Source organism: Rattus rattus, chromosome 7, assembly GCF_011064425.1.
Source record: "Rattus rattus isolate New Zealand chromosome 7, Rrattus_CSIRO_v1, whole genome shotgun sequence".
In the NCBI taxonomy this organism is placed as follows: domain Eukaryota; kingdom Metazoa; phylum Chordata; class Mammalia; order Rodentia; family Muridae; genus Rattus; species Rattus rattus.
Genome location: NC_046160.1, coordinates 47,614,856 through 47,638,842, shown reverse-complemented (window position 1 = coordinate 47,638,842; position 23,987 = coordinate 47,614,856). Strand labels below are relative to the sequence as shown.

Genomic DNA, 23,987 nt, shown 5'->3' with positions numbered 1-23,987 from the left:
TCAGTCTGTTGTTGTCTGCAAATAATTTGTTTTTAACTTTGCTGTGTTAACCTTACCCAGAGAAGTGTGGACAAACATCTATTCATTTCAAATGAGGCACTGACCAGCCTCGAATTAAGGATTACAGGAAAGTCCTACTTGGCAACACAGTGAATACTGGGCTTATTAGAGAGTATGGAAGGAGTCGGAGGATTGGAGGTGACCTTGAAACAACTACATCAGCACAAAATATGACCTCATCAGGAAGGAGGACTTCATGGAACCTGGAGTTTCCCCCTCTGGTTACATTTCCACTTCTTCTATACTCCTTTACCTTCCAAGACTGCTTCAAATCAGGAGTATAGAATAATTAATAATGGAGGTCTCAATAAAGGTTCTATGACTCTCTCCTTCCTTCCAGTGGGGACTGTTAACAGCTCCCAACTATGTTATCATTACTGTAGACCCAACTATCACTGCATTATTTAGTTCATTACATTGTCATAACAATATGGTTGAAATTATGTCTGCTCTAAGAAGACAATGGAATGACCAGGTTATATCTAAAGGGAAAAACCATACCATAGCAATTTAAAATGTCTAATTATTGAACATATTCCAAAATGTGTCTTGCTCTTTTCTACTGTCTCTCCTTGTTCTTTGCACAATTGTGTTTGGTTTTATTCATATTCTCTTAGATCTAGATGACAGTCTAGAATATTGTTTTTCCGTTGAGAATTTTACCCATTATGTTTTGTATGCTTTCATTCCTCTCCCCATGTCCAACCAGATCTTCCATAACCACATAACTTTATGTCCTCAGTTTTTTTACAAACCTATTTAGTCCCATTAGTGCTGGCTACTTGTGTAGTTATCCAATAGCACATGTTAGACCTACCAAGGGCCATACCTCTAAAGAAAATTAACCATCTAATTATTTATTTCCCAGTATCTATCAATTACTAATGGAAGTCTCAATAAAGGTTCTATGACTCTCTCCTTCCTTCCAGTAGGGAATGTTAAGAGCTCCCAACTTTGTTATCATTACTGTAGACCCAACTATTACTGCATTATTCAGTTTATTACATTGTCATAACAATATGGTTGAACTTATGTCTGCTCTAAGAAGACAATGGAATGACAAGGTAATATCTAAAGGGGTAGAATTTTATGCCCACCCTGCCCCCATCCTGGGATTCTGTTTAGCTTGAGTTTACCCAGGTCTGTTGCATGCTTTCACATCATCTGTGATTTCATGCGTGAAACTATTCTATTGTAGCAGAAAATCTTTCTTTCTGCTGTCTTCTATAGTCTTTTCACCCTTTAGGAGAAGAGGAATGTAATAGTGTGCTTAACAGGTCATTGAAAAGTGAAGACACTCTAGCATTTCAGGCAAGTGTGGTATAGATAGTGCACATGTAATGTAGATATAGTAAAGTATGGGAGTGGACCCTGTGTGGGAGTTTTGACTGAGGTTGGGCAATGGAAGCTTCCTCAGTGCCTGAGGAAGTTATTGGTTGTATTACTTGTAGGTTTACTTGTACATGAATGTCACTTTTATTTCCTCAGATGAACTGATGAGATGAGAGCTGTGCTCAAGCTGTGCAAATAGATTCCTTGGGCTGAGCCCAGAGTGCTTCTCTGTTCTAATTATCCCAAGGCATAAGCCTAGACACTTCTAGTCTCTGTACAATCCAATCTTCTAGGATGACTGATCCAATCTGGCTTCTCTCAGCTTCCAGCTGAATTGCTCTGTTTGGCATCATAAAAACTTTAGCTGTGTAAAACTGGCCTACACTCATGCTACCACCTTGTTCTTCCTTACTACTTTTACATAGCCTCTCTTTCCTCTCCTCATGTGCATTGGGTATATCCTACCTCTTGACTCATTTTGTCAACTCTTTCACTGAGTCTTCACTTTGTCTGCGCCTCGATTATATATCACTTTCAAACATGGCTTGCTTCCTTCTACAAACTAACCTTACCTTCATTGTTAGTATGCATTAAGGGTGTGTCTGTATTCCAGTTAGATAATACTGTAATTCCACAGAATGTCTAACTTCTGTATGTTCTAAAATGGTTTCTGGCTACACAAACATTGGGGTTTGTTGGGAAAGAGTTTAGACCTCTTATCCAGTTAGGCTTTAGCTCTATAAGTGAAGTTTCCCACTACTATGCTAATAGAGTTTTTTGGGACTTTCAATTTTAACTTTGCATCAAAGAGACTCCACATTCTCTGGCTCTGAAGGTAATTAGGCAGTGGTATCAAAGATAATAACATTATCTGAAGTGTCCCTGTTCTGCTGTTGATTTCCAGTGTTCTCACCACTATCCACCCCTTGTTTTGTTTCTTAGAAGAGGAATAGACAGATGCACACTAGCTGTCTCCTCTGAAGCTCTTTTAAACATTTAAAGTTTGAAATGGAGCTATGGGTCTGCAGTTGAGAGCACTGGCTTCTCTCCCAGAGGATCTGGGATATTCCCAGCATTCACACAGTACATAGTAGTTCGCAACCATAATTCCAGGTAACGGTAATTCAGTACCCTGTCCTGGCCTCCTCAGGCACTTCTCACAAGTTGTGCATAGACAGACATAAAGGCACCCACTTATACAAAACACTAATAAAAAGTTTAAAGTTTACTGAAGTGAATTCACAAGTAGAATGTGTGTGTGTATAGCACACATATATACACATATACATCATATGCATATATATCATATACATAAACATAAACATCATAAACATATATACACATGTACCCTTTCCATTACTTCTGTGGATTTTCTATGTCTCTTTCCCACAAATTTCTTTTTATTTTATTTCATTATTATTGATATCTGCGTACTGTTATATTTATACATGCTTATGTATGCATTGACTTACATGATTTAAAGCTGAAGCGATTTGTGGTATATATGTGTGTGTGTGTGTGTGTGTGTGTGTGTGTGTGTGTGTGTGTGTGTGTGTAATTACATCCTTTCACTCTCTTTTACTGTAGTTTATGTTCCAGCTTTACTTGGATACCTATTAGAGAATTGTCCTTAAAATATTTAAATCGATTACTCTCTCAGAGATACCCATTAGTTCATCTTGGTCTGTCTATTCAATAACAATTGATAATATTCAATTTCTCCATTTCTGAGTGATGTGGAATGTAAAACTTTCTCAAGATAATTTAAATTTGTGCAAGAAATTGCATAGCTGTGAGGTTATGTCTGTGTTCACCTTATTGGATAACTGAACCTTCCATCCTCTAGGGCTTCCCTATTAATAATATGTGTCTATTTTTCTCTGCTTTTAGGAATAGTGTTGTAGGCATGAACGATTTATACTTTGTTATTCAAGTATTTGCACCTACCTCTAATTTCTGCTTTTCTAAATTCCAATAAAGAAAAGATTTGAGATTTCTTTGTTCAGAATGGCAATCTCAACATTTTTTTCTCAAATTTAAAACACTTGTGCCTTTATGTTTAACCACATTCAGTTATTTTTGCATACAATGTTAATAGAAGTCCAAATTATTCTTTCTTCATGGGCTCGCCAGATTTTACCTTACACTCCTTGCTCACATGGAAATTGTAAGATACCTGAGGTATGTCTGGTGTCCATCGTTCATATAAATGAAATCACACGATGTTTGGCTTCACCTATCATACTTTTTCTATGGTCCAACTCTATGGTTGTACTAGAATTTCCTTTCTCTGTGAGGCTGAATGGGATTCATTGTAGATGGTACCAGAAGTCTGGGGGAACTTTATTGTGGTGATCACATCAATTTGGTTTTGATTCATGTGTTCTGTGTTTGCTGGTTGAAAAATGAAGCCACTCCAGTTCAGTGAGCAAGTTCCTTTAAGTCCTGTTTAGCTCTATTTTGTGGCAAGTTTGTTATAAAATCGTGCATGTGAATTTTGTAGTTGATTCCAGCAGCCCTGCCAGTTTGTTTTTTAATTTTGAGTCCATTTCATTGGACTCCTCGAAGTTCAGAATTTTGTTAATTAAACATTTACACTGTTTTATAGATATCATTCTCTAGTCTCCGGTACTTTTTCCCTAACATCCATTTTGTCCTTTACGTAGAAAAATTTTCTGCATAACGATTTTGTGTCTGTTGTATGTCATTGTTTGCTTTCTATTCCTTTGTAGAAGTTTTGCCTTTAATAGGTTCAGCCAAAGCCGTTTGGCTGCCTCTGTCATTTACCTAGGACCTGGGTACACTCTCGTCACCTATGCTTCCTGTGAGCTGAGGACTCTTCCTAGTATCTCACTTTGTGTTTTGTATTTGCTATTTCAATATTTTATTTTTTTTCTCAGTCTTCAGATTGTTTCTTTTGTTTCCTCTTAAATTTTGTTTCTTGATTACTTTAAAGTTTGTATATTGCATCCATTTATTTAATAATGGCCTACAAATTACAAACATACATGTTTAACTTTACAAAGTCTAAAATGAACCAAGATTTATTCACCCATCCTGCACAATAGAAAGGCTTTACATATGTAAATGCACCTGACAACTTTTCTGCTAACCTTAGGGATTTTTGCAATTCTAATTTGCTATAAAAACAATATTTCTGAAATCTCAAACATGGTGAGCCAAAAAAAAAAAAAAAAAAAAAAATTGATTTACTCAACCCTAAAATGGAAGGTGGTGTTTTTTTGAGAAGTGCTTTTAGAAATAGAATTTAAAGTGGGAACCAGGAATTTCTTTCTCAATTATTATTCCCGGGATTGCATCTCTTGTTACCACCTTTCCTTCTAAGGTTTCTCTTTTGTGAAAGCAATTCGAAAGACTGTGATTGTTTCAAAGGTCAGACATTATAAATTTTATTATTTGTGGTAGCTGAAGCTATAACATTGCTAACAGCCTATGGATGACCACCCACATGACGAGTAATGATGTAGCCACTGAGATGTGGGAGAAAATCCAGAAGCCATAAACAAGTTTCATAGAATAGCAACGAACAATGAAAGCAGAACAACACAAACAAAAGACACCAACCGCAGAATGGAGTCTTGCAGTCTCCCTGCTCTACACATCCATTAGCATACAGTACCGGCTGGCCCAGGCATCAATGTTCACTAGGCAATATGGAGGAGTTTACAAAATGGATACATGACAACTTCCCTGAAAGTAATCGGAGAGTTTCTATCAGTGGGAGGGGTAACTGATGATCGTATTATCCTATACACCTTAGAGGCAAATTTACCTTATTGAATTAAATAGCCTGAAAAGGACAGTGGGCCTTGTAAAGCCTATTTGTCAGGTGTGTTTTTCCTACAAAAGTGCTTTGATGTTGGCCTGCTTATGACGCTTAAGGAGCATGACACGTTCCTTCCCAGGGCTAATAGTGAAAGGCCATTTGGTTACATGTATAGTTTTAAAAGTCTACAGAACCTGAACTGTTGGGCATTTGATTTTTTTTGTTTGTTTGTTTGACAGTAAGAAATGTGTTCTTTTATTCTCTGAACTGTGACATAAAATGACAAGGTTCTATTAATTTAAAATTTTTAAAACTTCATGAAAGATTTCAACTACCTTTAACCAGCAGGAAAAAATTCAGTGTGTTATCTCTACCCACAGAAGTGATCGTTTTATCAATGGACAATACCGTAATAATGGATTGCCTTCTTGATTGTCACAACCTTTCTTGTACACTAGAGGCCATGATTCATTGTAAAAATACAGTAATTTTTTTTTTTTTTTTTTTTTTTTTTTTGGAACTGGGGACCGAACCCAGGGCCTTCGCTTCCCTAGGCAAGCGCTCTACCACTGAGCTAAATCCTAACCCGTAAAAATACAGTAATTTCTTAAAGTGAACCACTTCTTCTCTTCTTATGGTCTTATTTTGTGTGACAGTTTGAATATAGTTGACCATGTTTACCTGGTGGTCCAGATCTCCACCTGACAAGAACAAACACCTGAAAGAACAAACATCAAGCATTTTTATTAACTAACAATTTAATGTATGTGATATGCAGAGAATTTGAAAAACAAAAGTACCAATTAAAAATAATCCTGAATTAACTGGGACATGTTTCTCTCCCAAGAAGTAATTTCAAAGATTTTCTTTGGAAACTGAGCTGGACTCCATTTCTCATAAATTTTTCAGATATTTCTATGCTATACTATATTTTATAATTGTCTGTATCACATTCTTATTTTAAATTGCTGCTATCACGAGATTTTAAAGATGGCTATTATTTTGTTTTTATTCATTTAAATAGTCAACATGTCTCTTGTGTATCAAAACATTGCCTAGGAATTAGTACCAGGCAAAGTTCTTATCTTTGTATAACTTGCTAGAGGCGAGATCCTGAAGTTTGGGATGCCAGTCTGATGAATCAGGAATGATGCTGAATTCACTTTACTGTGTAACAACACAGCAGAGCTTCTATGAGTGTATCAGACATTAGATGAACACATGTGATAAAAAACCATTATAAGCCAGCAATTTGCCTGTTAACTGCAATGCACATTCACAATGCTGGACATTGGGGATGTTGACTGGTATGAGTTGAGCTGGAAAGTTTTGTATTTAAGACATACCACAGCTATGAATTAGCAAACTACAAATTTATTAAAGTGTGGCCTTTGATGTCCAAATATTCATTATATATTCACAACGCACAATAACATTTAGCATTGAGAAAACCTATGAGATAAAATGTAGCAGAAACTACATCAGGAGAAGTGTAGTGTCTAGTGTCCATTTTCAAAGTCTAGTGGTACTATATAGAATGGATCACATGCATTAGCACACACAACCAAATGTACATACAAGCACACGCATGCATATACATGTACACACATGTACATACATGCATTCATGGGCTTTATACAAAGCTTTCCTCATCTTCTTCCCACATCTTTCACATTTTTTAACTTGAAGTAAGCTTTCTTAAGATGAAAGTTCCTGGAACCTTCAGTTTGATCTGCTTCGTCATCTTCCTAACAGTTTCAGAGCACGTTGACTTTTCCTTATACAGTGGTCTTTATGTTAATAATTATGTTTTGTAGGCTTACACACTAGCACAGTTCTCAGCATCAACTTTGAACTCAAGAAATCGTGACTGTAAGCCATTAACTTGCATATATATATGAAGAGGACAGAGAAAATCCAAATGTGACAAGACTTTAGCAGAAAGAGAAATGACATTTGATGGGACTGGGCAAAGATGTTGTCTGTAAAGTTTGAAGTATGTTTAGGATGAGTGTGGAGACTTGTAGTCACGTAAAATGCCATGTTATAGAAAGTCAGAAACATGAATTATCAGGAGCCACAAATCCATTAGACATGATGGGCCTAGTGCCAGAACTCATAAAACTTTTAGGAGCTCATAAGACATCTTGTGTTTTAATTTCTTAATCAGAATTAAAAGGTTAATATAATCCTTATGAGCACGTAGCAAATCTGGCAGAGGTATAAAATTCAATTTTAATACTTTTTTTTTGAAAAGATGCAGATATATGGTAGATTTCTCAGAAAACATTCAGGTCAGTATTTACTCATGCATTTTAGATCCCTGCTTGAAAACCGTCAGTGTTCGGATTATGTCTTGGTCTTCACCAGAACGTTAAGTTCTTAGGAAAGGACAATCTCTGTTCCCACGGCTGTACCCTTGGGCCATTGAACATAGGCTTGACATTGAGCATGACTTATACTGTGTGCTAGGAGACACCGAGACCAACAGGAAGGTGAAGGCTGACCCAGAAGAACCTGCATATTGTCAAATTTATACAACTTAGACTTGTGTTTTAAAATTTTTATTAAATTTTTGGTTGTTTTCTTAAACGTGGTGGCTAGTTGAAATGAGGTTTGTTCCACCTTAATCTGTGTTTCCACGTCTATTTGGAAAGATGCATTTAAAAATAGCAGGAAACTTAGGAATTCCCTGTCACCGAGGAGATGATGTGGCCACTTCGCTTTTGATGAGTAAATGAGTTGCCCATCTGTGTCCTTCTTGGACACCAAAAAATCCAATCTAATGGACCATCCAGAAGCATCTAAAATTTGGTCTTCTGACTGAATAACTTGATAGGTTAAAAAAAGAATGTTAAATACAAAGGATACAGCCAAGCGTCTATAAATGGCACCCTTAATTTTACAGCACTGATATTCTTCTCTTCAAACCACGACAAAACTCTATCATCCTACACCATCATATGAAAATTGAAAGGTGTCAAAACATAGTCAGTTAACTGGCAATTTCAGAAGTGCTCATAGATTTCGCGCACAGTACCGACGATGGGGATGCGGGGCAGTGTTCAGAATCACGTCTCAGGAGCAGTTTAAAAACAGTGTAATGGATAGTCCTTCTGTGTGAGTTCCTTCTAGGGCTCCATAAAAAGAAACATTGGTATTAAAGAAAAGCAACAAGTGAGTGCATTCTGTTCTTGGGGTTGAAGATCTGGTTCCTTCAATCTGTTAGACTGTCCCTTTGAACCAGCTCATCCTGCTAGCGTGTAGTCCTGCTTAGCTGGGCAGCAGGGATGGCTGTCAATTTGTAAACACCTGCTGATTGGATTTATTGATGTTGACTACATCGTGAACCCTCCCCCATCCCCCACCCCCTATTTTCCCCTGTTCCTTTCCCCTCCCCACACTGTCTATATCCCTGACCCGATGAACTTAATTTGTTGACATGTTGCTCTCAGTGTCCTCCTCAATGCCGGGCTCTCATTTCCGTCTCGTTTGCTCTTTCCTTGGCAGACGCCCTTGCTGGAGTCCTCACACACGCGTGCACTCTCGGTGCACCAGGCTCGGCTGGCTGCAGCTGGCATCGATGGATTAGAGAAACATGGACTCCTCTCCAGGACCCATTCTTCTCCTGCACCCTCCATGTCACCTCACCCAGCCGCAGACTGTCCCCGCCAGCCTGCCTCTGCCACTGGTAGGAATCCCTAAAGACCCTTTAATAGGCAGGCGAAATGTGTAGTTCTTGTAGGATTAGCCAATTTAAATGCTCTGAATAACTCCAATAGCAGAATGCTCCGTTTTAACCCGACGCAACCCAAATTTTATGAGGTTATGTTGGCCGCAAGACAAACGGCACATCTGATAAATCTTGGGCTTAGTATTAATGGCCCCATAAATTGTTATCATTCAAGGGCCTGGAAAATACATCAACAGGTGCATGGATCCCCCTTGGAAAGAAAAATCCCTACCACATTCTTCAGCAGTGTTCTTCAGAGTCTTACCTTCTCCGAGCTTCGCCACAAGGAAATTTATGATGCTTGGCTTCCACATTTGGCTCCAAAGAGTATCTTTTCCTCATTGGTTTCTTGTTATTTTTCTTCAGTGTTTTCTCCCGACTTCCCAAACAAATGACTCATAAGAGTCAAGGGTACCAAGGCAAGCCTTACTTGAAACTGTATGTTGGCTGGGTGTCCATTTATTATGTACCTCTGGGTGGGCTTTCTGACCAACGTCTTCTTTTGCCTACAGCCATGTTTGATATTTAAGAACCTGGCTATAGCAAAAATAAGTCTATAATTGTAAGTCCAGGACAAGGTCGGGTCTGAAATGCGTGCCAAAAATGGGGTCCATGTATCATACCTTGGCTCTCACACTGTGGCTGAGCAAATGAAAGCCCTAAGCGAGTCATGATATGGATATAACAAGGAAGAATTTATATACGTATTTCCCTAATGCTCCGATGGGTTCTGTGATCATTTTTAAATGGATTTTTCAGGATTCAGAGCATGGAATTTTGGCATCTATGACCTCATGCTATAATCTCTGAGCTTGAAACTGTTATAATGCCTTTTTGGAAATTATGTCCCCAGCCTTTGATATCACTTATCATTTTATACTTTAAGAATCACTGAATGGATTGGCCAGGGTAATTAACTATCTATAGACATCTCTCAAGGGTATGTATAGAAGCTAATTTGATAACAGTTATGCCAAGAGACAGCAGCATCTCTTGTTCGTTGTTACAGTTTGGGCATATTTCCTTCTTTAAATCAGCCGGGCCTCTGACCAGATCGTTTCCTTCTTGAATTACTGAAAATCTGCCTAGAGATCCCACAGGGTCTGCACCTGCAGCTCAGTGTCAGTGGAAGCCTTGTGGATCGATGTTGTCTGTGCTTTCCTCAGATTTTGCAAATATTTCTCAAAACCAGTATTCCTAATATATACAGTAATTCTCTCTCTCTCTCTCTCTCTCTCTCTCTCTCTCCCCCTCTCGCTCTCTCTTTCTGTCCCCCCTGCCCTCCTGTGTGTGTGTGTGTGTGTGTGTGTGTGTGTGTGTGTGTGTGTGTGTCACATCCATGAATGGTGCCTGCAGAATCTAGAAGAGGGCTTTAGATACTTCTGGAACTGGAGTTACAAATAGTCATGAGCAACCATGTGGTTACTGAGACAAACTTAGGTTCTCAGCAAGCTTTCGTAACCACAGAGTCATCTCTCTTTAACAGTTTCTTAATTTATCAAAAGTAGTAGGGGCCTTAGTAATTAGACACTGAATACCTTTTTCGTGGAAGTGGTTTGTATGTATCCTTAATACACTCCACAGCGATAACTGTTCCACTCTGAGTTCATTGACCGAAGAAGTCTCCTTGACAGAAGAGTGCTTAACTGCTCATTTCATTTGCTCCAGCTGTTGATGTAGAGAAGTGGTCCTTTCTTAACACACTCATCTTTCTCTAATTTCACATGTTTCTTCACTCTCAATGGAGTGAGATCCTGGAATCTTAGAGAGATCCTATAAATTGTAGAACACAATGTGTCCGAATGATCTGGGTGTACAATTTCTAGAAAAGTCCAGATGACAATGAGACTGCACCCATGATGTCAGGAACATGACATAGCTGCAACCTGATCATCGGAACTGAAGCCCAGATCTCAGACCACTGCGTTCTGTCTCATTGTGTCATGAGCTTAATATTTACCAGGGCATATACTGTAATAATTAATATGTAGTAATTTAAGGCCCATCCATGTTTAATGGATTTGGTGAGATGATCCCTTATTAAATTAATAGATTATACAAGTTTCTCTTTAACAAGACAGAGATTTGTGTTTACTTGGCATTCAATTAGCTTTAGTTTAGTCAGCGAATAAAGTTTGCAGAGTAAAGAATTATGAATTTTGTAGTTCAGATTGAGTATAATAAAAGGCAAAGTTATTATTATTATCCTGCTTAAGAATGGTGAGTAGTTCACTATGTATTCATGAGTAGAGACTAATTATTTTCTTTAAAATTAAAAAGAGATTGAATCTTCACACTTGTGTTCTTTTTCTTTCTTTTAAGTATTTTTAATTAATTGGTTATTTTATTTATTTACAATTCAAATGTTGTTTTCCTTCCCGGTCTACCCTCCACAAACCTCTACCCACTCCCCTTTGCCTTTAAGAGGTTCCTCCCCCAACCAAGCCGCCCACTCCTGCCTTACCCCTCTAGCACCCCCTATGCTGGGGCAACAAGACTCCACAGGACCTAGGGCCTCCCCTCACATTGATGCCAGATAAGGCCGTCCTCTGCTACATATGCAGCTGGAACGGTGAACTCATTCATGTGTGCTCTTTGGTTGGTGGTTTACTTCCTGGAAGCTCTGGGGATCTGGTTAGTTGGTATTGTTGCTCTTCCTATGGAGTTGCAAACCCCTCCAGCTCCTTCAGTCCTTCCCCTAACTCTTCTATTGTGGTCCCCAGCTCAGTCTGATGGTTGTCTGTATTTACATCTGTCTTAGTCAGATGCTGGCGGAGTCTCTCAGAGGACAGCCATATTAGGCTCCAGTCTGGGAGCACTTCTCCTATCAGCATTAGTTACGGGATTTGATTATGGAAAAAATAATGCTTCTTGAAAAATTATTTAAAATAAGTATTTTGTACAATAACCTCTGACCCTGAGGATATATACATATGCATATGTATATATGTTTACATATACATAGATACATGCGTATATAAATGTAAAAACTCATTCTCATGATACACTCCACAGGTGTATAGAACTGTGTATCTGTGTATACACTCTCACACACACATACACAAACATACATATATATTCCTATACGTAAGTTTTCAGGGCTGACCATTTGGTATGGAGTAGTCATTTGGCGAGCTCTTCTGTGGGACAGGAGGTCTGAGGCTATTTGTCCCACTCCCAGTGTCCCTTACTTGCCTGTGGTTCTTTGTGGAAGACTGAGGCTTCCTGGGCTTCCTCCATCCATGCTAACATGTCTATTGTTATTGTCCCTGTGCAGCCCATATTGAGGCAGTCAGGCTGGCGAGACTTTATTGGCATAGCCTCTGATATTCACAAGAGACGCAATCTCCCAGCGACCTGCTCATTTCTCTAGATCTTACAGTCTTTCTGCCCGGTCATCTGCAATGATCCCTGAGCTTTAGTTGTGTGGTTTGTATTTTGGATGTGTCCATTGAGAAGTGTTCCACGACTCTTCATTTTGATGGACTGTGACCCCTGTAGTAGTCTCCATCTGCCGCAAAGGAAAGCATCGGTTTGTATTTTGCTGCTTGTTTGTGTGTGTGTTTTAGGGAGGTAAAGACTACACTTATCTGTGAGTATAAGCAATGATATTCAGAATGTAGTTAGGGATTATGCTGGTTTAGTGGTAGAAGTTGTAGGTTTTCTTCCAGCATCCAGGACTTCAATAGTCCTGAGTAGTTGGCTAGGTTACCATTACCAGGTATGATTTTCCTCTTGTTGAGCTGGTCTCAAGTACAATTAGAGAGTTATGGGTTACTGCCAACACATGTACACTTTTAGGGGTTATTGTGTCATGATGGCCACCGTTGGGGTCCATCCACTCGTAGCTGGAAGGGACTGTTGTTGCTTCCCTCCTTTGGAAGCTTATGTGACACCTTCTGACACCATGAAAGTGGAAGGTAAGCCCCTGTTACTGAAGTCACCGTCTACTTCAGTCTCAGGGCCCAGAGGCCCCTGAGCTGGAACTCTCAGCATTTTTAAATATCACCATTCAGGTTTAATAATATTTATTCTCACAGGCTAACTGACTTGTCATCTCCTTTCTACAAAGTAAAAGCAAAGTAAAACAAACAAACAAAGCGAAAACATAACCCAGAGAAAATACCAGAGTATTCCATGGAGAAAGTGTCCTCCTGTAATCAGTTGCTGAGGTGACCCCCAGAGTCACAGTCACAAAGACTGAGCAGCCACACATGCTGGCCTGTGAACCACTTGGGTTAGGACATCCCTAAGGAGAATGAGTTCCTGTCATCCTGTGGCGATGAAAGGTGTCTGATAAAGCCAGACTGCCACAACCTCATAGGATCTTATGTCTGAAAACAGGTAAAGTTACAGGAGCGTATCAATTTTACTTAAAGATTGGGAATGGCATTTAGTATTTGAGGTTCTAATACTTTGGGAAAGGGAAATATATTGTATTTCTCTGCTAAAATCATGTCTTCTGCTCAGCTAGAAAGTAGGCTCAGCTACGGCTCACGGAGTATACCCACTAAAGGGTAATAGCTGTGAGTTCACACTGAATGTAGTTTCCAAAACGAAACCTTCATAAGATATCACGTTTGGATTTTTCTTTCTTGCTACTTAGTACAACTGACAGCCTTCTTTCTTTTGTTAGTAGGTTGCCAGACTTAATCCATGCTAATAAATTATTTCTTTATACCGCTACCATTTCTGTTAGGGTTGAATTTGAAATAGAATTATGGTGCTAAAACTAAACTAATATTCATAAAAGTCATGAAAATAATTAGAATATTTAATTAGTGCTCACTAAAGAGTACAACTTGTAGGAAACAAATGTCCACAAACATTTCAGTGTAAGAGCAGCAAAGTTTCTCTCCTTTCTGCCTGTGAATTATGGTTTTTACATGAATAAAAGATGGTTTCTAGGTCTGATCTGACTCGTTTATCCTTGAAGTTTCAATGGTTATTAAGAGACTATTTCATTCAAGAAAACTTTATTTTCCAACTAAACTCAAAGACATAGTATAGTATAGTATAGTATAGTATAGTATAGTATAGTATAGTATGGTATAGTATAATATAGTATAGTGTGTTATGCACTTGATTGTTTTCTGTCAAATTTCTAAATGCTGTTGATTTGTAACTACATTCTAAGGGAGATTCTATAAGAGAAGGGGTGATTTTTCTGTTCTTACTGACAATAACACTTAGGTACATGACTTTCACACATACAGTATAGTAAACCAATGAACCAACTAACACCTGAAAGAGAAGAGAGTAAGTAGATATTGGTTGGGTAAGAGTGTACAAAAATAGTCATTGGGGGCCAGAGAGATGCTTGGGCTAAGAGTACTTGTTGCTCTTCCAAAGGACCAGCCTTTGGTTCTCAGCACTCACATGAATTCTCACTCCTGCCTGTAATGCCTTCTTCTGACCTATACAACCTCCAGGCAGGCATACTGGGGTACAGACACACATATGGGTAAAACACCTACACAGGTGAAATAAAAATAAATATGTAAACCACTACCAAAAGACTATATATACATGGACTGACCCAGGGCTCCAACTGCATATGTAGCAGAGAATAACCTTGTTGGGGCACCAGTGGAAGGGAAAGCCCTTGGTCCTGCCAAAGTTGTACCCCCAGTGCAGGGGAATATGGGGGGAGCAATAAGGGGGATGTATACGGGGAATACCTGTATGGGGAGGGGAGGGAAGGGGGGCTTATGGACAGGAAACTGTGAAGGGGAATAACCTTTGAAATGTAAGTAAAGAAATATATCTAATAAAAAATTTTAAAAAAGAAAAGAAAAAAATTTAAAAAAGAAAGGAAAAAAATATGTATTTTTAATAATCATTCATTGATTAAATGATTAAGTACTAGATAATATTTACATGTTTACAAGTTACAAAACAAGATAAATGTTGGTTGAAGACAATTTGGTTATTTTAATACACTATGAAGAGAACCATTCATTGGGCAACCAAAGTTCAAATATGGTTGTGCTTATTTTCAATATTTTTATTTCTTATATTTTTGACAAAATAAAAATTATATGTGCATTTGTATATATGTGTGCACATTAGCATATGTGTAAGTCCACATTATTTATATGCACACACAGATATATGCCTATGTTTGTGTGTGTCTTTAGATTCTCTAAACAAGTTTTGATTGCCTCCTATATTAGATTGGAAGCTAATTTGCTTTTTTTTTAAGGTAATATACTTTTAAAACAGCTGATTTCAAATATTTATTTGATCTAGCATCTGAAAAACTCATCTACATGATAAACTCAACTCGATCATGTAGATAATAAAAACACACATTAACATATACATCTTACTTATAAACATATTACATATTATGTTATGGCACCTGTATATATTGTGTTGATCCATGCATTGGGGAGAGTCTTCATATCTGGAAATATCCTCCTCTACCTTCATACATAATTGAATGCAGACTTACCAGAACACAAGGTTTTGTATGAAAGATGTCTGTATATGTGAGGACATGCTCACAGGGGTGTTAGCATTGAAGGGAATTCCGAGGCCATCGCAAGGCATGTGTCTTTGCACACCGTGTGTTGCTGCTTTCCCATCACCTCCTAGTACACATTCCCTACCATCGTCATAAGTCCTACACTGTAACAGGCTTTTGCGTAGTTAGTTGCGTAGAAGTCAATGGTAGGAATTCTTCAATCCATTTTTTTCCACCTGGTACTTTGACAATGTCATTTTGGTGAAGATAAAAACACAAGTTGTAAATCATAAAAAATGTTTTTAACTAGCAAAACAGCACAATTTACTAATTCCTCTGATAGTTTTGAATATTGCATTATTTACCCACTTGACACATTAAATTTTACAGATAAATAAGTATTACATGGCTAGAGAAATACCTCCACAATTAAGAGCATTTTTTAGCTCTTGAGCTCTCGAGGAAGACCAGGGTTTGTTTCCCGATACCCACACAATGGCTCTCGACCATTCTCAACACTAGCTACAGGGAAACCAATGCCTTCTTGTCTCTATGGATACCAAGCACCCACGTGATGCACCTACATATATGCAAGCAAAACACTCCCAGACATAAAATTAAAATCTAAAATATTTAAATTAAATAACCCGATAGTTGGTTTATGTGTTCTGAAGAAAAGATAACAGGCGTGATGGAGAGTAGACTTAAGAGTGTGGTGGGAATAGGGAAGTCAAGCCAAAAGATAGACTTGGGGGTAGACTGGGATTATGAATAGAAAGGATTACAACTACAGTGTGTCTGCCTGAATGCTGTCAGAATGGACACTTGTTTCAAAATAGTGTCTCTCTGAGTGCCCTTGGGAAAATGGTCCCAGATCCCTAAAGATGCAGGAGTCTGTCATAGGCGAAGGAGTGCATTTGCATGTGTGCATTGTTTGATTAGATCATCTCTAGATTACATGCAATACCTGCCTACGAGATGGTATTACATAGCTTGCCGATGCTTTCTTCAGAAATAAGAACAAGGAAAACACTGGAACACATTCAGTCCTTTTCCATAATGTCTTCAATCCATATTGGATTGAATATATGGAGAAGGAGTTTATGAGAATCAAGAATCACTAATGTCCTTTCTACCCAGTATAGGAATCCTACCATTTACATTTTGTCCTTTAAAACTGGTTTTACTATTATTTTAAAGAGATCGCTGACTTCTCAACTTCTTGCCATCACTATTATGTGTAGTTTAAAAATGCATTTCGTGTAATTATTTTGCAGCTGTCTTCTTTTTATTACTAGGTCATAAATGAACTATGATAAGGATGCCAGGGTATAATACACTTTGGAAAATAATATACAAATGCGTGTTTTCGGGCACAGCTGCTGTATAATAATCTTGGCCCTAAAATCTTTTTAATAAATTTATTTATTAATGCTTTTAGTAGATGTCCTGAGAAAATGTGATTCTAGGTAGACACCAAAAGTGAAATAAAAAATTAAATGCTAGGAATTAGGAATGAAGATTAATAGTTTTTGTCTAAAGACACTAGACATCAAAATTTCTCTTTTACCCTGAGGACTCAACAAAGCTAAAATAAGTCTTTCTAGACTGAGTACATTTCTGTAGACATGAACAGATTCCCTGGGCTGAATAGTCATGATTGAGAACAGGAAAGACGATATACTTGTTGCTTCAACTGCATCACTTCATTTAATACGCTGGAATCCACAGAAAATGCAAAATCTAAGCTTTTCTAAAACATTAAACTTTTCAGGAGTTGTGTGTGTGTGTGTGTGTGTGTGTGTCTTGTGTTTGCGTATCTATGTGTGGGTCTGTGTGTATATCTCTGCGTGTATGTGTGTGTATCTCTGCATGTGTGTGTGTGTGTATCTATGTGTGGGTCTATGTGTGTATCTAAGTGTGGGTCCGTGTGTGTATCTCTGCATATGTATGTGTGTGTGTCTGTATGTGTGTATCTATGAGTATGTGTATGTGTGGTATCTGTGTGTGCCTCTGTATATATATATATATATGCATGTGTGAATGGATATGTCTGTGTATGTGTGGTATCTCTGTGTACGTATATGTCTGGCTATATTTATGTGTGTACATCTGTGTGTTATCTGTGTTGTAGAAAACTTACTACTGAGCTTTAAAGCACAGGTAAAAGTTTTTAAGACTGTTTAACATAATCATTTTTCATGAGAAAGATGGGTCCCAGGGCTTATATTACAAGTTGTGACCAGTGGGGCATAAAGTGTGAAACAAAAGGAGAATTCCATATGGTTCTCAAGGAGAGCATGCTGCTTTCCCGCCCTGTAAGTCCCTGTTACAGAAGGAAAAAGAGAGAGGAAAGGGATGGAGGATGGGGTAGATGTCTCACCTTACCGTCTACCTGTTAGCACCTCATTGATACATCGTTAGGATGAGTCAGCAGAGGATTGGGGCTCCAGATCTTATTTATTTCCCCTTAAATTCAAATGTCTTCCTAAGAGCTCCTGGTTTCTGTGTTAGACTCTCCAGATACCAGGCAATAGACTTGTCGTACTACAGCTTGTTTTGTAATTTTAGTTTTTGTTGATAGTGTACACTGTAAAAAATTAAAAACAGGGAAAGATACTATCTAAAGGGGTTTAGATTTATGTAAAAAATATAAAAATAGTTCAGAAACACAATGATTATATTCTGTACTCTTAAAGAATGTATTTTAATGTGGCAGGTATTGTACTTCTTATTTCTATCATATTTTTATCATTTGTCATAGCACGTAACAGAAGTTGAAAATGTATTAAGCAGCCCCAACTATGTAATGCAAGTTATAAATCACTTTGATAAAGACAAATCGCGAGGATCCACCTGCAGACACTGTGTTTTGGGAGTTACTCCTCCTTACTGCTCGCCTCTTTTCTGACCTTTTGAACATCTTCCTTTTGGCTTATTTAAGAATATTCGTTTGTGTTGGATCTTGTACAAAATGAAAACAGTGAAATTGTGCAAAGTGGTTTATATCAATATAAAATGCGGCAAAAGAAATGCTTTCTGGCTGAAAGGCAACGTGTATAAAACAAAGGGCAATATATCAGTGACGGTCGCACAAACACCACGACTCCAAGCAAAAGTACTGGCTAAAGCCTTCAAGGAGCCCCAAATCTCAGAAGCCTACCCACTTCTTAAGTCTACTCAACTGTGCTTTTCCCTCGTTTATTTCAGTCTGGGAGAGGCTGCTGAATTCCGAACATGGCTGTCGAAGCAGGGAATTCAAAATTAAATAATGCAACTGTAGTCTGTGCTTCTATATATCTTACCATACAATGAAGGAAAGATGATATTAAGAAAAATGTGCCACTAGTAATCTTCGTCAGCATCTTAGAGGAGCTCTAAGGTCACAGAGAAGCTAAGAGGTCAGACCCACGGGTACAAGAGATCTCGTTGACAGATCTGAGGCGTTGCCTTTTCGGGGAGGACACATCAAAAACTGAGCCTTGAAGAATGAAATGGAATGGCCCAGCTGAGAGTTAGAGGTTGGACGCTGAGGAAGGACTTCAGGCTAGACATGACATATGTAGAAAGATATCAAGCTGGCAGGTTATGACCTTATTGAGGAATGCAAGAAAAGCCTCATTGTAGAAACAGAAACCTACAGGAGGCATGCGTAAAGAAAACTACAGAGAGAAGGGACTTATCTGTGCCGTATTGATGGAAGGCCACTCTCAGCAGTGAGAGGAAGTTGATGAACAAAGTAGCTAGTGTGGTGTGGCAAAGGAAACATCAGGAAAATCAAGTAGCTGGTTCCCGGCTATCTTGGGAGTCCAGATTAGAGAGTATAGTCCTTTGGATCATGTATGGTTTACGCCAAAGAGATAAGAAGTGAGTGATTCAAGATCTGTTCGGGAGGAAAAACAGATACACCTTTGGAGTCTAGGAAATATCAAGGGGACAGAAAGGCTTCTGGTGTGAGCAATAAAGGCACTTGAAGTCCCTTGTCAAGATGAAGAGCTCCGAGAGTGGTTTAAGATCAAGAGTTAGAGGCATTAGCATTTAGGAAAACCAGGATCCAGACATTCGAGAGGAAATTTCAGCTTTCACGTAGATACGTGTGTGTGTGTGTGTGTGTGTGTGTGTGTGTGTGTGTGTGTGTGTGAGAGAGAGAGAGAGAGAGAGAGAGAGAGAGAGAGTCTGCAGCTAGGAAGAGAGAGGCAGGCTGAGAGAAATTCAAGGAGATCAGAAGCAGGCCTAGGGATGGGTTTTGAAGTCAGTGCGTCTTAAGAATGGATATTATTTGGAACAGTTATACAATATTTTCTGACAGACATAATTTTTACCACATGGTTTCAAAATGCAGATGTCATTCTTCTGCATGATTTTAGTGCACTCAAGGGGAAATACTTCCCATCTTCAGTAACATTTCTCTAACATAATAATGTAGGTCAAAGGGAAAATGAAATTTGTTTAAGTAGCTTATGGTACCAGATCAATGGCTGGCGTTTAGAAGTTACTGAGTAGTTTCTATAATTGTCCTTTAATTTCTTGTCACAGGCACTTGATCTTCCACCAGTTGGAAAATGTTCTTGAGCAGTCATTTATTGGAAGATTTTTGATTGACTAACTAATTCTTACAGTATTGTAAATAACATTTTTCCTTGCTCCGCCAAAATCGAATATTATGTTCCACTAATAACTTTTTTCAACCAATCTTTGTAAAAATTTTCCTATCACAGGGAGTAACTAAAAATATCATGTATAACTAATTCCTGATGCTAAATGTTATTATCTATGAAATCTGTAGTGAAGGCATTATAATTGATACTCATTTTAGAAGACACCCTTCAGGAGTCTCACGTAAGATCCACTGGCATTATGTGGCTTGGGATTCAATTTGACCTGCATAGTTTTGGACTTGACCAATCCGGCTTCTAGGGGGAATTAAGAAAGGGCAGACACACGGACACACTTGCGGGCAAACTGCGTTCGAATGGGCTGTGTGCTCTGACAGAGATGCACTAGAGGCTCTGAGACTCGGCATTTTTCGTTACATAGCACTGAATGAAGAGGCGAGTTTAATGTACGAAGCCGAATGTGGATCTGAGAAGGAAGTCTCGTGAGGGGATCACCCTCAGGTTGTCCTCTCCCTGGGGGAGGATAGGACTGGTCGCTCTACAACATCGCTCCTGTGATGAGGAAGATGCAGTTATCAATCTGCACACAGCGGTTTTAGCTACCAGCCAACCCTTTGTCAATATCAGTCTTTGGCCGGGCCTTGACGTTCCGTGGGTCAGTTGCATTGGGACCCTGGGCAGTCTGTGTTGATGTCAATAACACACACTCACTCAGGATTTCATCTGTTCCCTTCTGGCATTGCTGATTAAAATGCCAAGGGGGGGAAGGATAGGAAAGCTTCTGCCAGGCCATGAGAAATTCTCTAGTTTCGTGTCGTAGTCAACATTGAAGCCAGAATTGATAGTTTCTGCATAAACTAGTTTTACCTTCAGGCAAATCTTTTGTAACATACATATAAGATCAGACGATGTTGCCATCCTTCTGGGCCTGACTCGGGGAAAGCCTTGCTATTTCCATAAGTCTGAAGCATTAATGTCCTTGACTCCGCTGTGATCTCATCTACAACTTCCATATGTTGAGAGCTTTGTCTACTCCCCCACGAGGCGTAGTTCTTGTATAACAGCAAATATTGTAATAGAAACATAGGGAGCAAGGAAACTTACTTCACAACTTTGATGGAATTACTAAACTGACTAAGGAAGACTTTGGAAACTACCCCAGTTTATTCTAATGAATAACGCTAACGCAAAACTCCAGTTTACTCAAAGGAAATGAAAGGGTTTTTAAACCTGCTTACTTCATAACTTCACTGACAAAATTAGAACCCATACTGAAGAGAATTATCTGCCTCAAAATGTTTGCAATTATTAGAACGACTTGAAATACTGATAAGACTTGATCATCTGTATGTTAAATACGTGAACATATGTACGTGTATCACTTTACATATTTATTGAACTAAGGCTTAAGTACTGTTTAATCTATGAGTGGATTTTTTTATTTTTTACAGACACACATAAATAGCTATCACATGGTTCTGAGAACTACCTCAGGCTAATTATTTTATCTTCTAATGAATAGCAATGCCTTGTGTATCTCAACTTTTGATTATATTTTCTTTGTCTCAAAGGAATTGCCTATGACTGTCTGATGCTGAAACACCAGTGCATCTGTGGCAATTCCACCACCCACCCTGAGCACGCTGGGCGAATACAGAGCATCTGGTCACGGCTGCAAGAAACCGGGCTGCTAAATAAATGTGAGGTAATCCTGAATTGGCCACACTCTTTTACTTAGTTAAATAAATCATGTAAAGAGGCTAGTATTCATCGAAGGGGTAGTAGGAAAAATGTTAACCATTCAGGACAAACTCCATGATTGATGACATGCCAAGGACACAAGTGGCACCAAACTTCCACTTGTCTCTGGGCTGGACGCACAGCAGGTTCTCAATGTTTAATGACGAGAGTAGCTGTGTCATCATACGTCCACTGTATATGCTAAAACTTTGAGTGTGTTTTACCGTAACTTTATTGTCCATTCAGTATAGCATTATTATTGCAAATTAGCATCGAAAATCAAGTTAATCTGAGGATCTCTTTGCAAAGTGTTAAGGACTTGCAATTATCGTTTTGAACTATGCTTGCAACTCAGGTGCACGACGTTCCACTTCTGAAATGAGCAGGTATAAAGATTAACAGTTTCACTGGAATGAGTCTCTCCTTTTTATTGACGTGACTAATTGATACCTTTATAACTCTGTGATAGGTCTCAATATTTTTATTTTATCAATTTCCTCTGGGCTTATGTTTTCAGACTGCTGGTGAGCCCCATGCCTGCTTAAAAAGCTGTTGCTTTAGGCACTCCAGGTTAAAAAGAAAACTGATAACAATTTGGAAGGGTGCCTATCAAATTTACAAAATATGGAATAAATGGGTAGCACCTGCTTGATTTATTTATTCTAGATGTCCGTTTTGTCTGAAATCATTCGTCACTTGATGTTGGAATCTTTTTGAAAGAAGAAGTATTCTCCGTACATTTTCTAATTGATTTCAGCATTTCGTGATTAAGAAGCTTTTGGCTGTGTCTCTGTTGTCTTCTAGACATGCTACAAAGGCTGGTAGCACAAATCTCACAAGATCTGTGGCATCCCTCTCCTTACAGATGGGCACTCTAGCATGTGGAATTGGGGTGGTTGTGCTTCTATGTGGATCCATGAAGGAAATTCAGTACAGTTCTTATTTTCTTCGGTTGGCATAGAAGATAAATAGCATTTGATTACAACTATGGCTTGAGAGCATTAATCTGTTAAGAACATATTAAAATATCTGCACCTCAATAATATAACAACTACTTTAAGGTTTATTATGATTATGGTCATTAATTTTTTTTCTGTGGATGCCTGTACCTGTGTGAGTATTTACACACGCGGGCATGAAGATGTCAGTAAAGCTTCATATCTTGTGAAACCTGAGTTACGGATGCTATGAGCCACCAGTTGGAAACCAAGCCTGTGTAAGAGCGACACATAGACTTTACCACCGAACCATCTCTTCAGCCTGAATCTTAAACAGTATTATCTGTTTCAAGGTATATGAATTGTACCTGACTGTTTGCATATTATATGGATCCTAAGATAATGATTGTCAGTGTTATTATGTTAGTCATTTACAGTTTGGACATTGATGGTATCAATTCTAAACTCATCTTTGGAAACTCACAATTGGATATTAACTTTAGCCACCCAAAATGCAATCAACAAAATTATCATTCAAATTAGTTTAATGTAAACCTGTGGCTGGATCTTACCTAATCCAGAGCCTGAGGCAGGAGAATTACACTTTTTTTATTGGACATTTTTTATTTACATTTCAAATTCTATCCTCTTTCCTGGTTTCCCTTCCATAAACCCCCTTCCCCCTGATTCTATGAGGGTGCTCCACCACCCACCCACTCACCCCCTCCTGCCTTTTTGCCCTGACATTCCTCTACACGGGGGCATTTATCCTTGACAGGACCAAGGGTCTCTCCTCCCATTAACGCCCAACAAGGCCATCCTCTGCTACATATGTGGCTGGAGCCATAGGTCCATCCCTGTGTAATCTTTGTATGGTGGTTTAGTCCCTGGAAATTCTGAAGGGTTTGGTGGGTTAATATTGTTGTTATTATGGGGATGCAAATCCCTTCAGCTCCTTCAGTCCTTTCTCCAACTCCTCCATTGGGGACCACATTCTTAGTTCAATGGTTGGCTGTGAGCATCTGCCTCTGTATTTGTCGAGCTCTGGCAGAGAGAGAATCACACATTTAAGAATCACTTTGGTTACTGAATGAATTCAAAGCCAGGCTGGTTAAGTTAGATGAAACCTGTCTTATAATTCTAAAAGCAAAAAGAAAGCTGCCGGCATAACTTAGTGTTAGCGCCTTTGCCTAGTGTCTGTTTAATCTCTAGCACGGAATGAAAGCAGAGCAAAGACACAAAGAAAAATAATAACAAACAACAAGACAGATACATAATAGATACATATATGTAGATATGTAAATGCATAAAT

At 38.6% G+C, this 23,987-nt stretch overlaps 1 protein-coding gene across 1 annotated transcript in view; it reads left to right on the top strand.

Moving 5' to 3' along the window:
- The window catches only part of Hdac9 (histone deacetylase 9), a 756,932-nt gene that overhangs the window by 497,512 nt on the left and 235,433 nt on the right, over nucleotides 1–23,987 (top strand). The window contains exons 13-14 of the mRNA XM_032907647.1: nucleotides 8,690–8,870; nucleotides 21,569–21,702. Of these exons, the coding sequence (XP_032763538.1) occupies nucleotides 8,690–8,870; nucleotides 21,569–21,702 (315 nt within the window). The remainder of the gene's footprint in view (nucleotides 1–8,689; nucleotides 8,871–21,568; nucleotides 21,703–23,987) is intronic.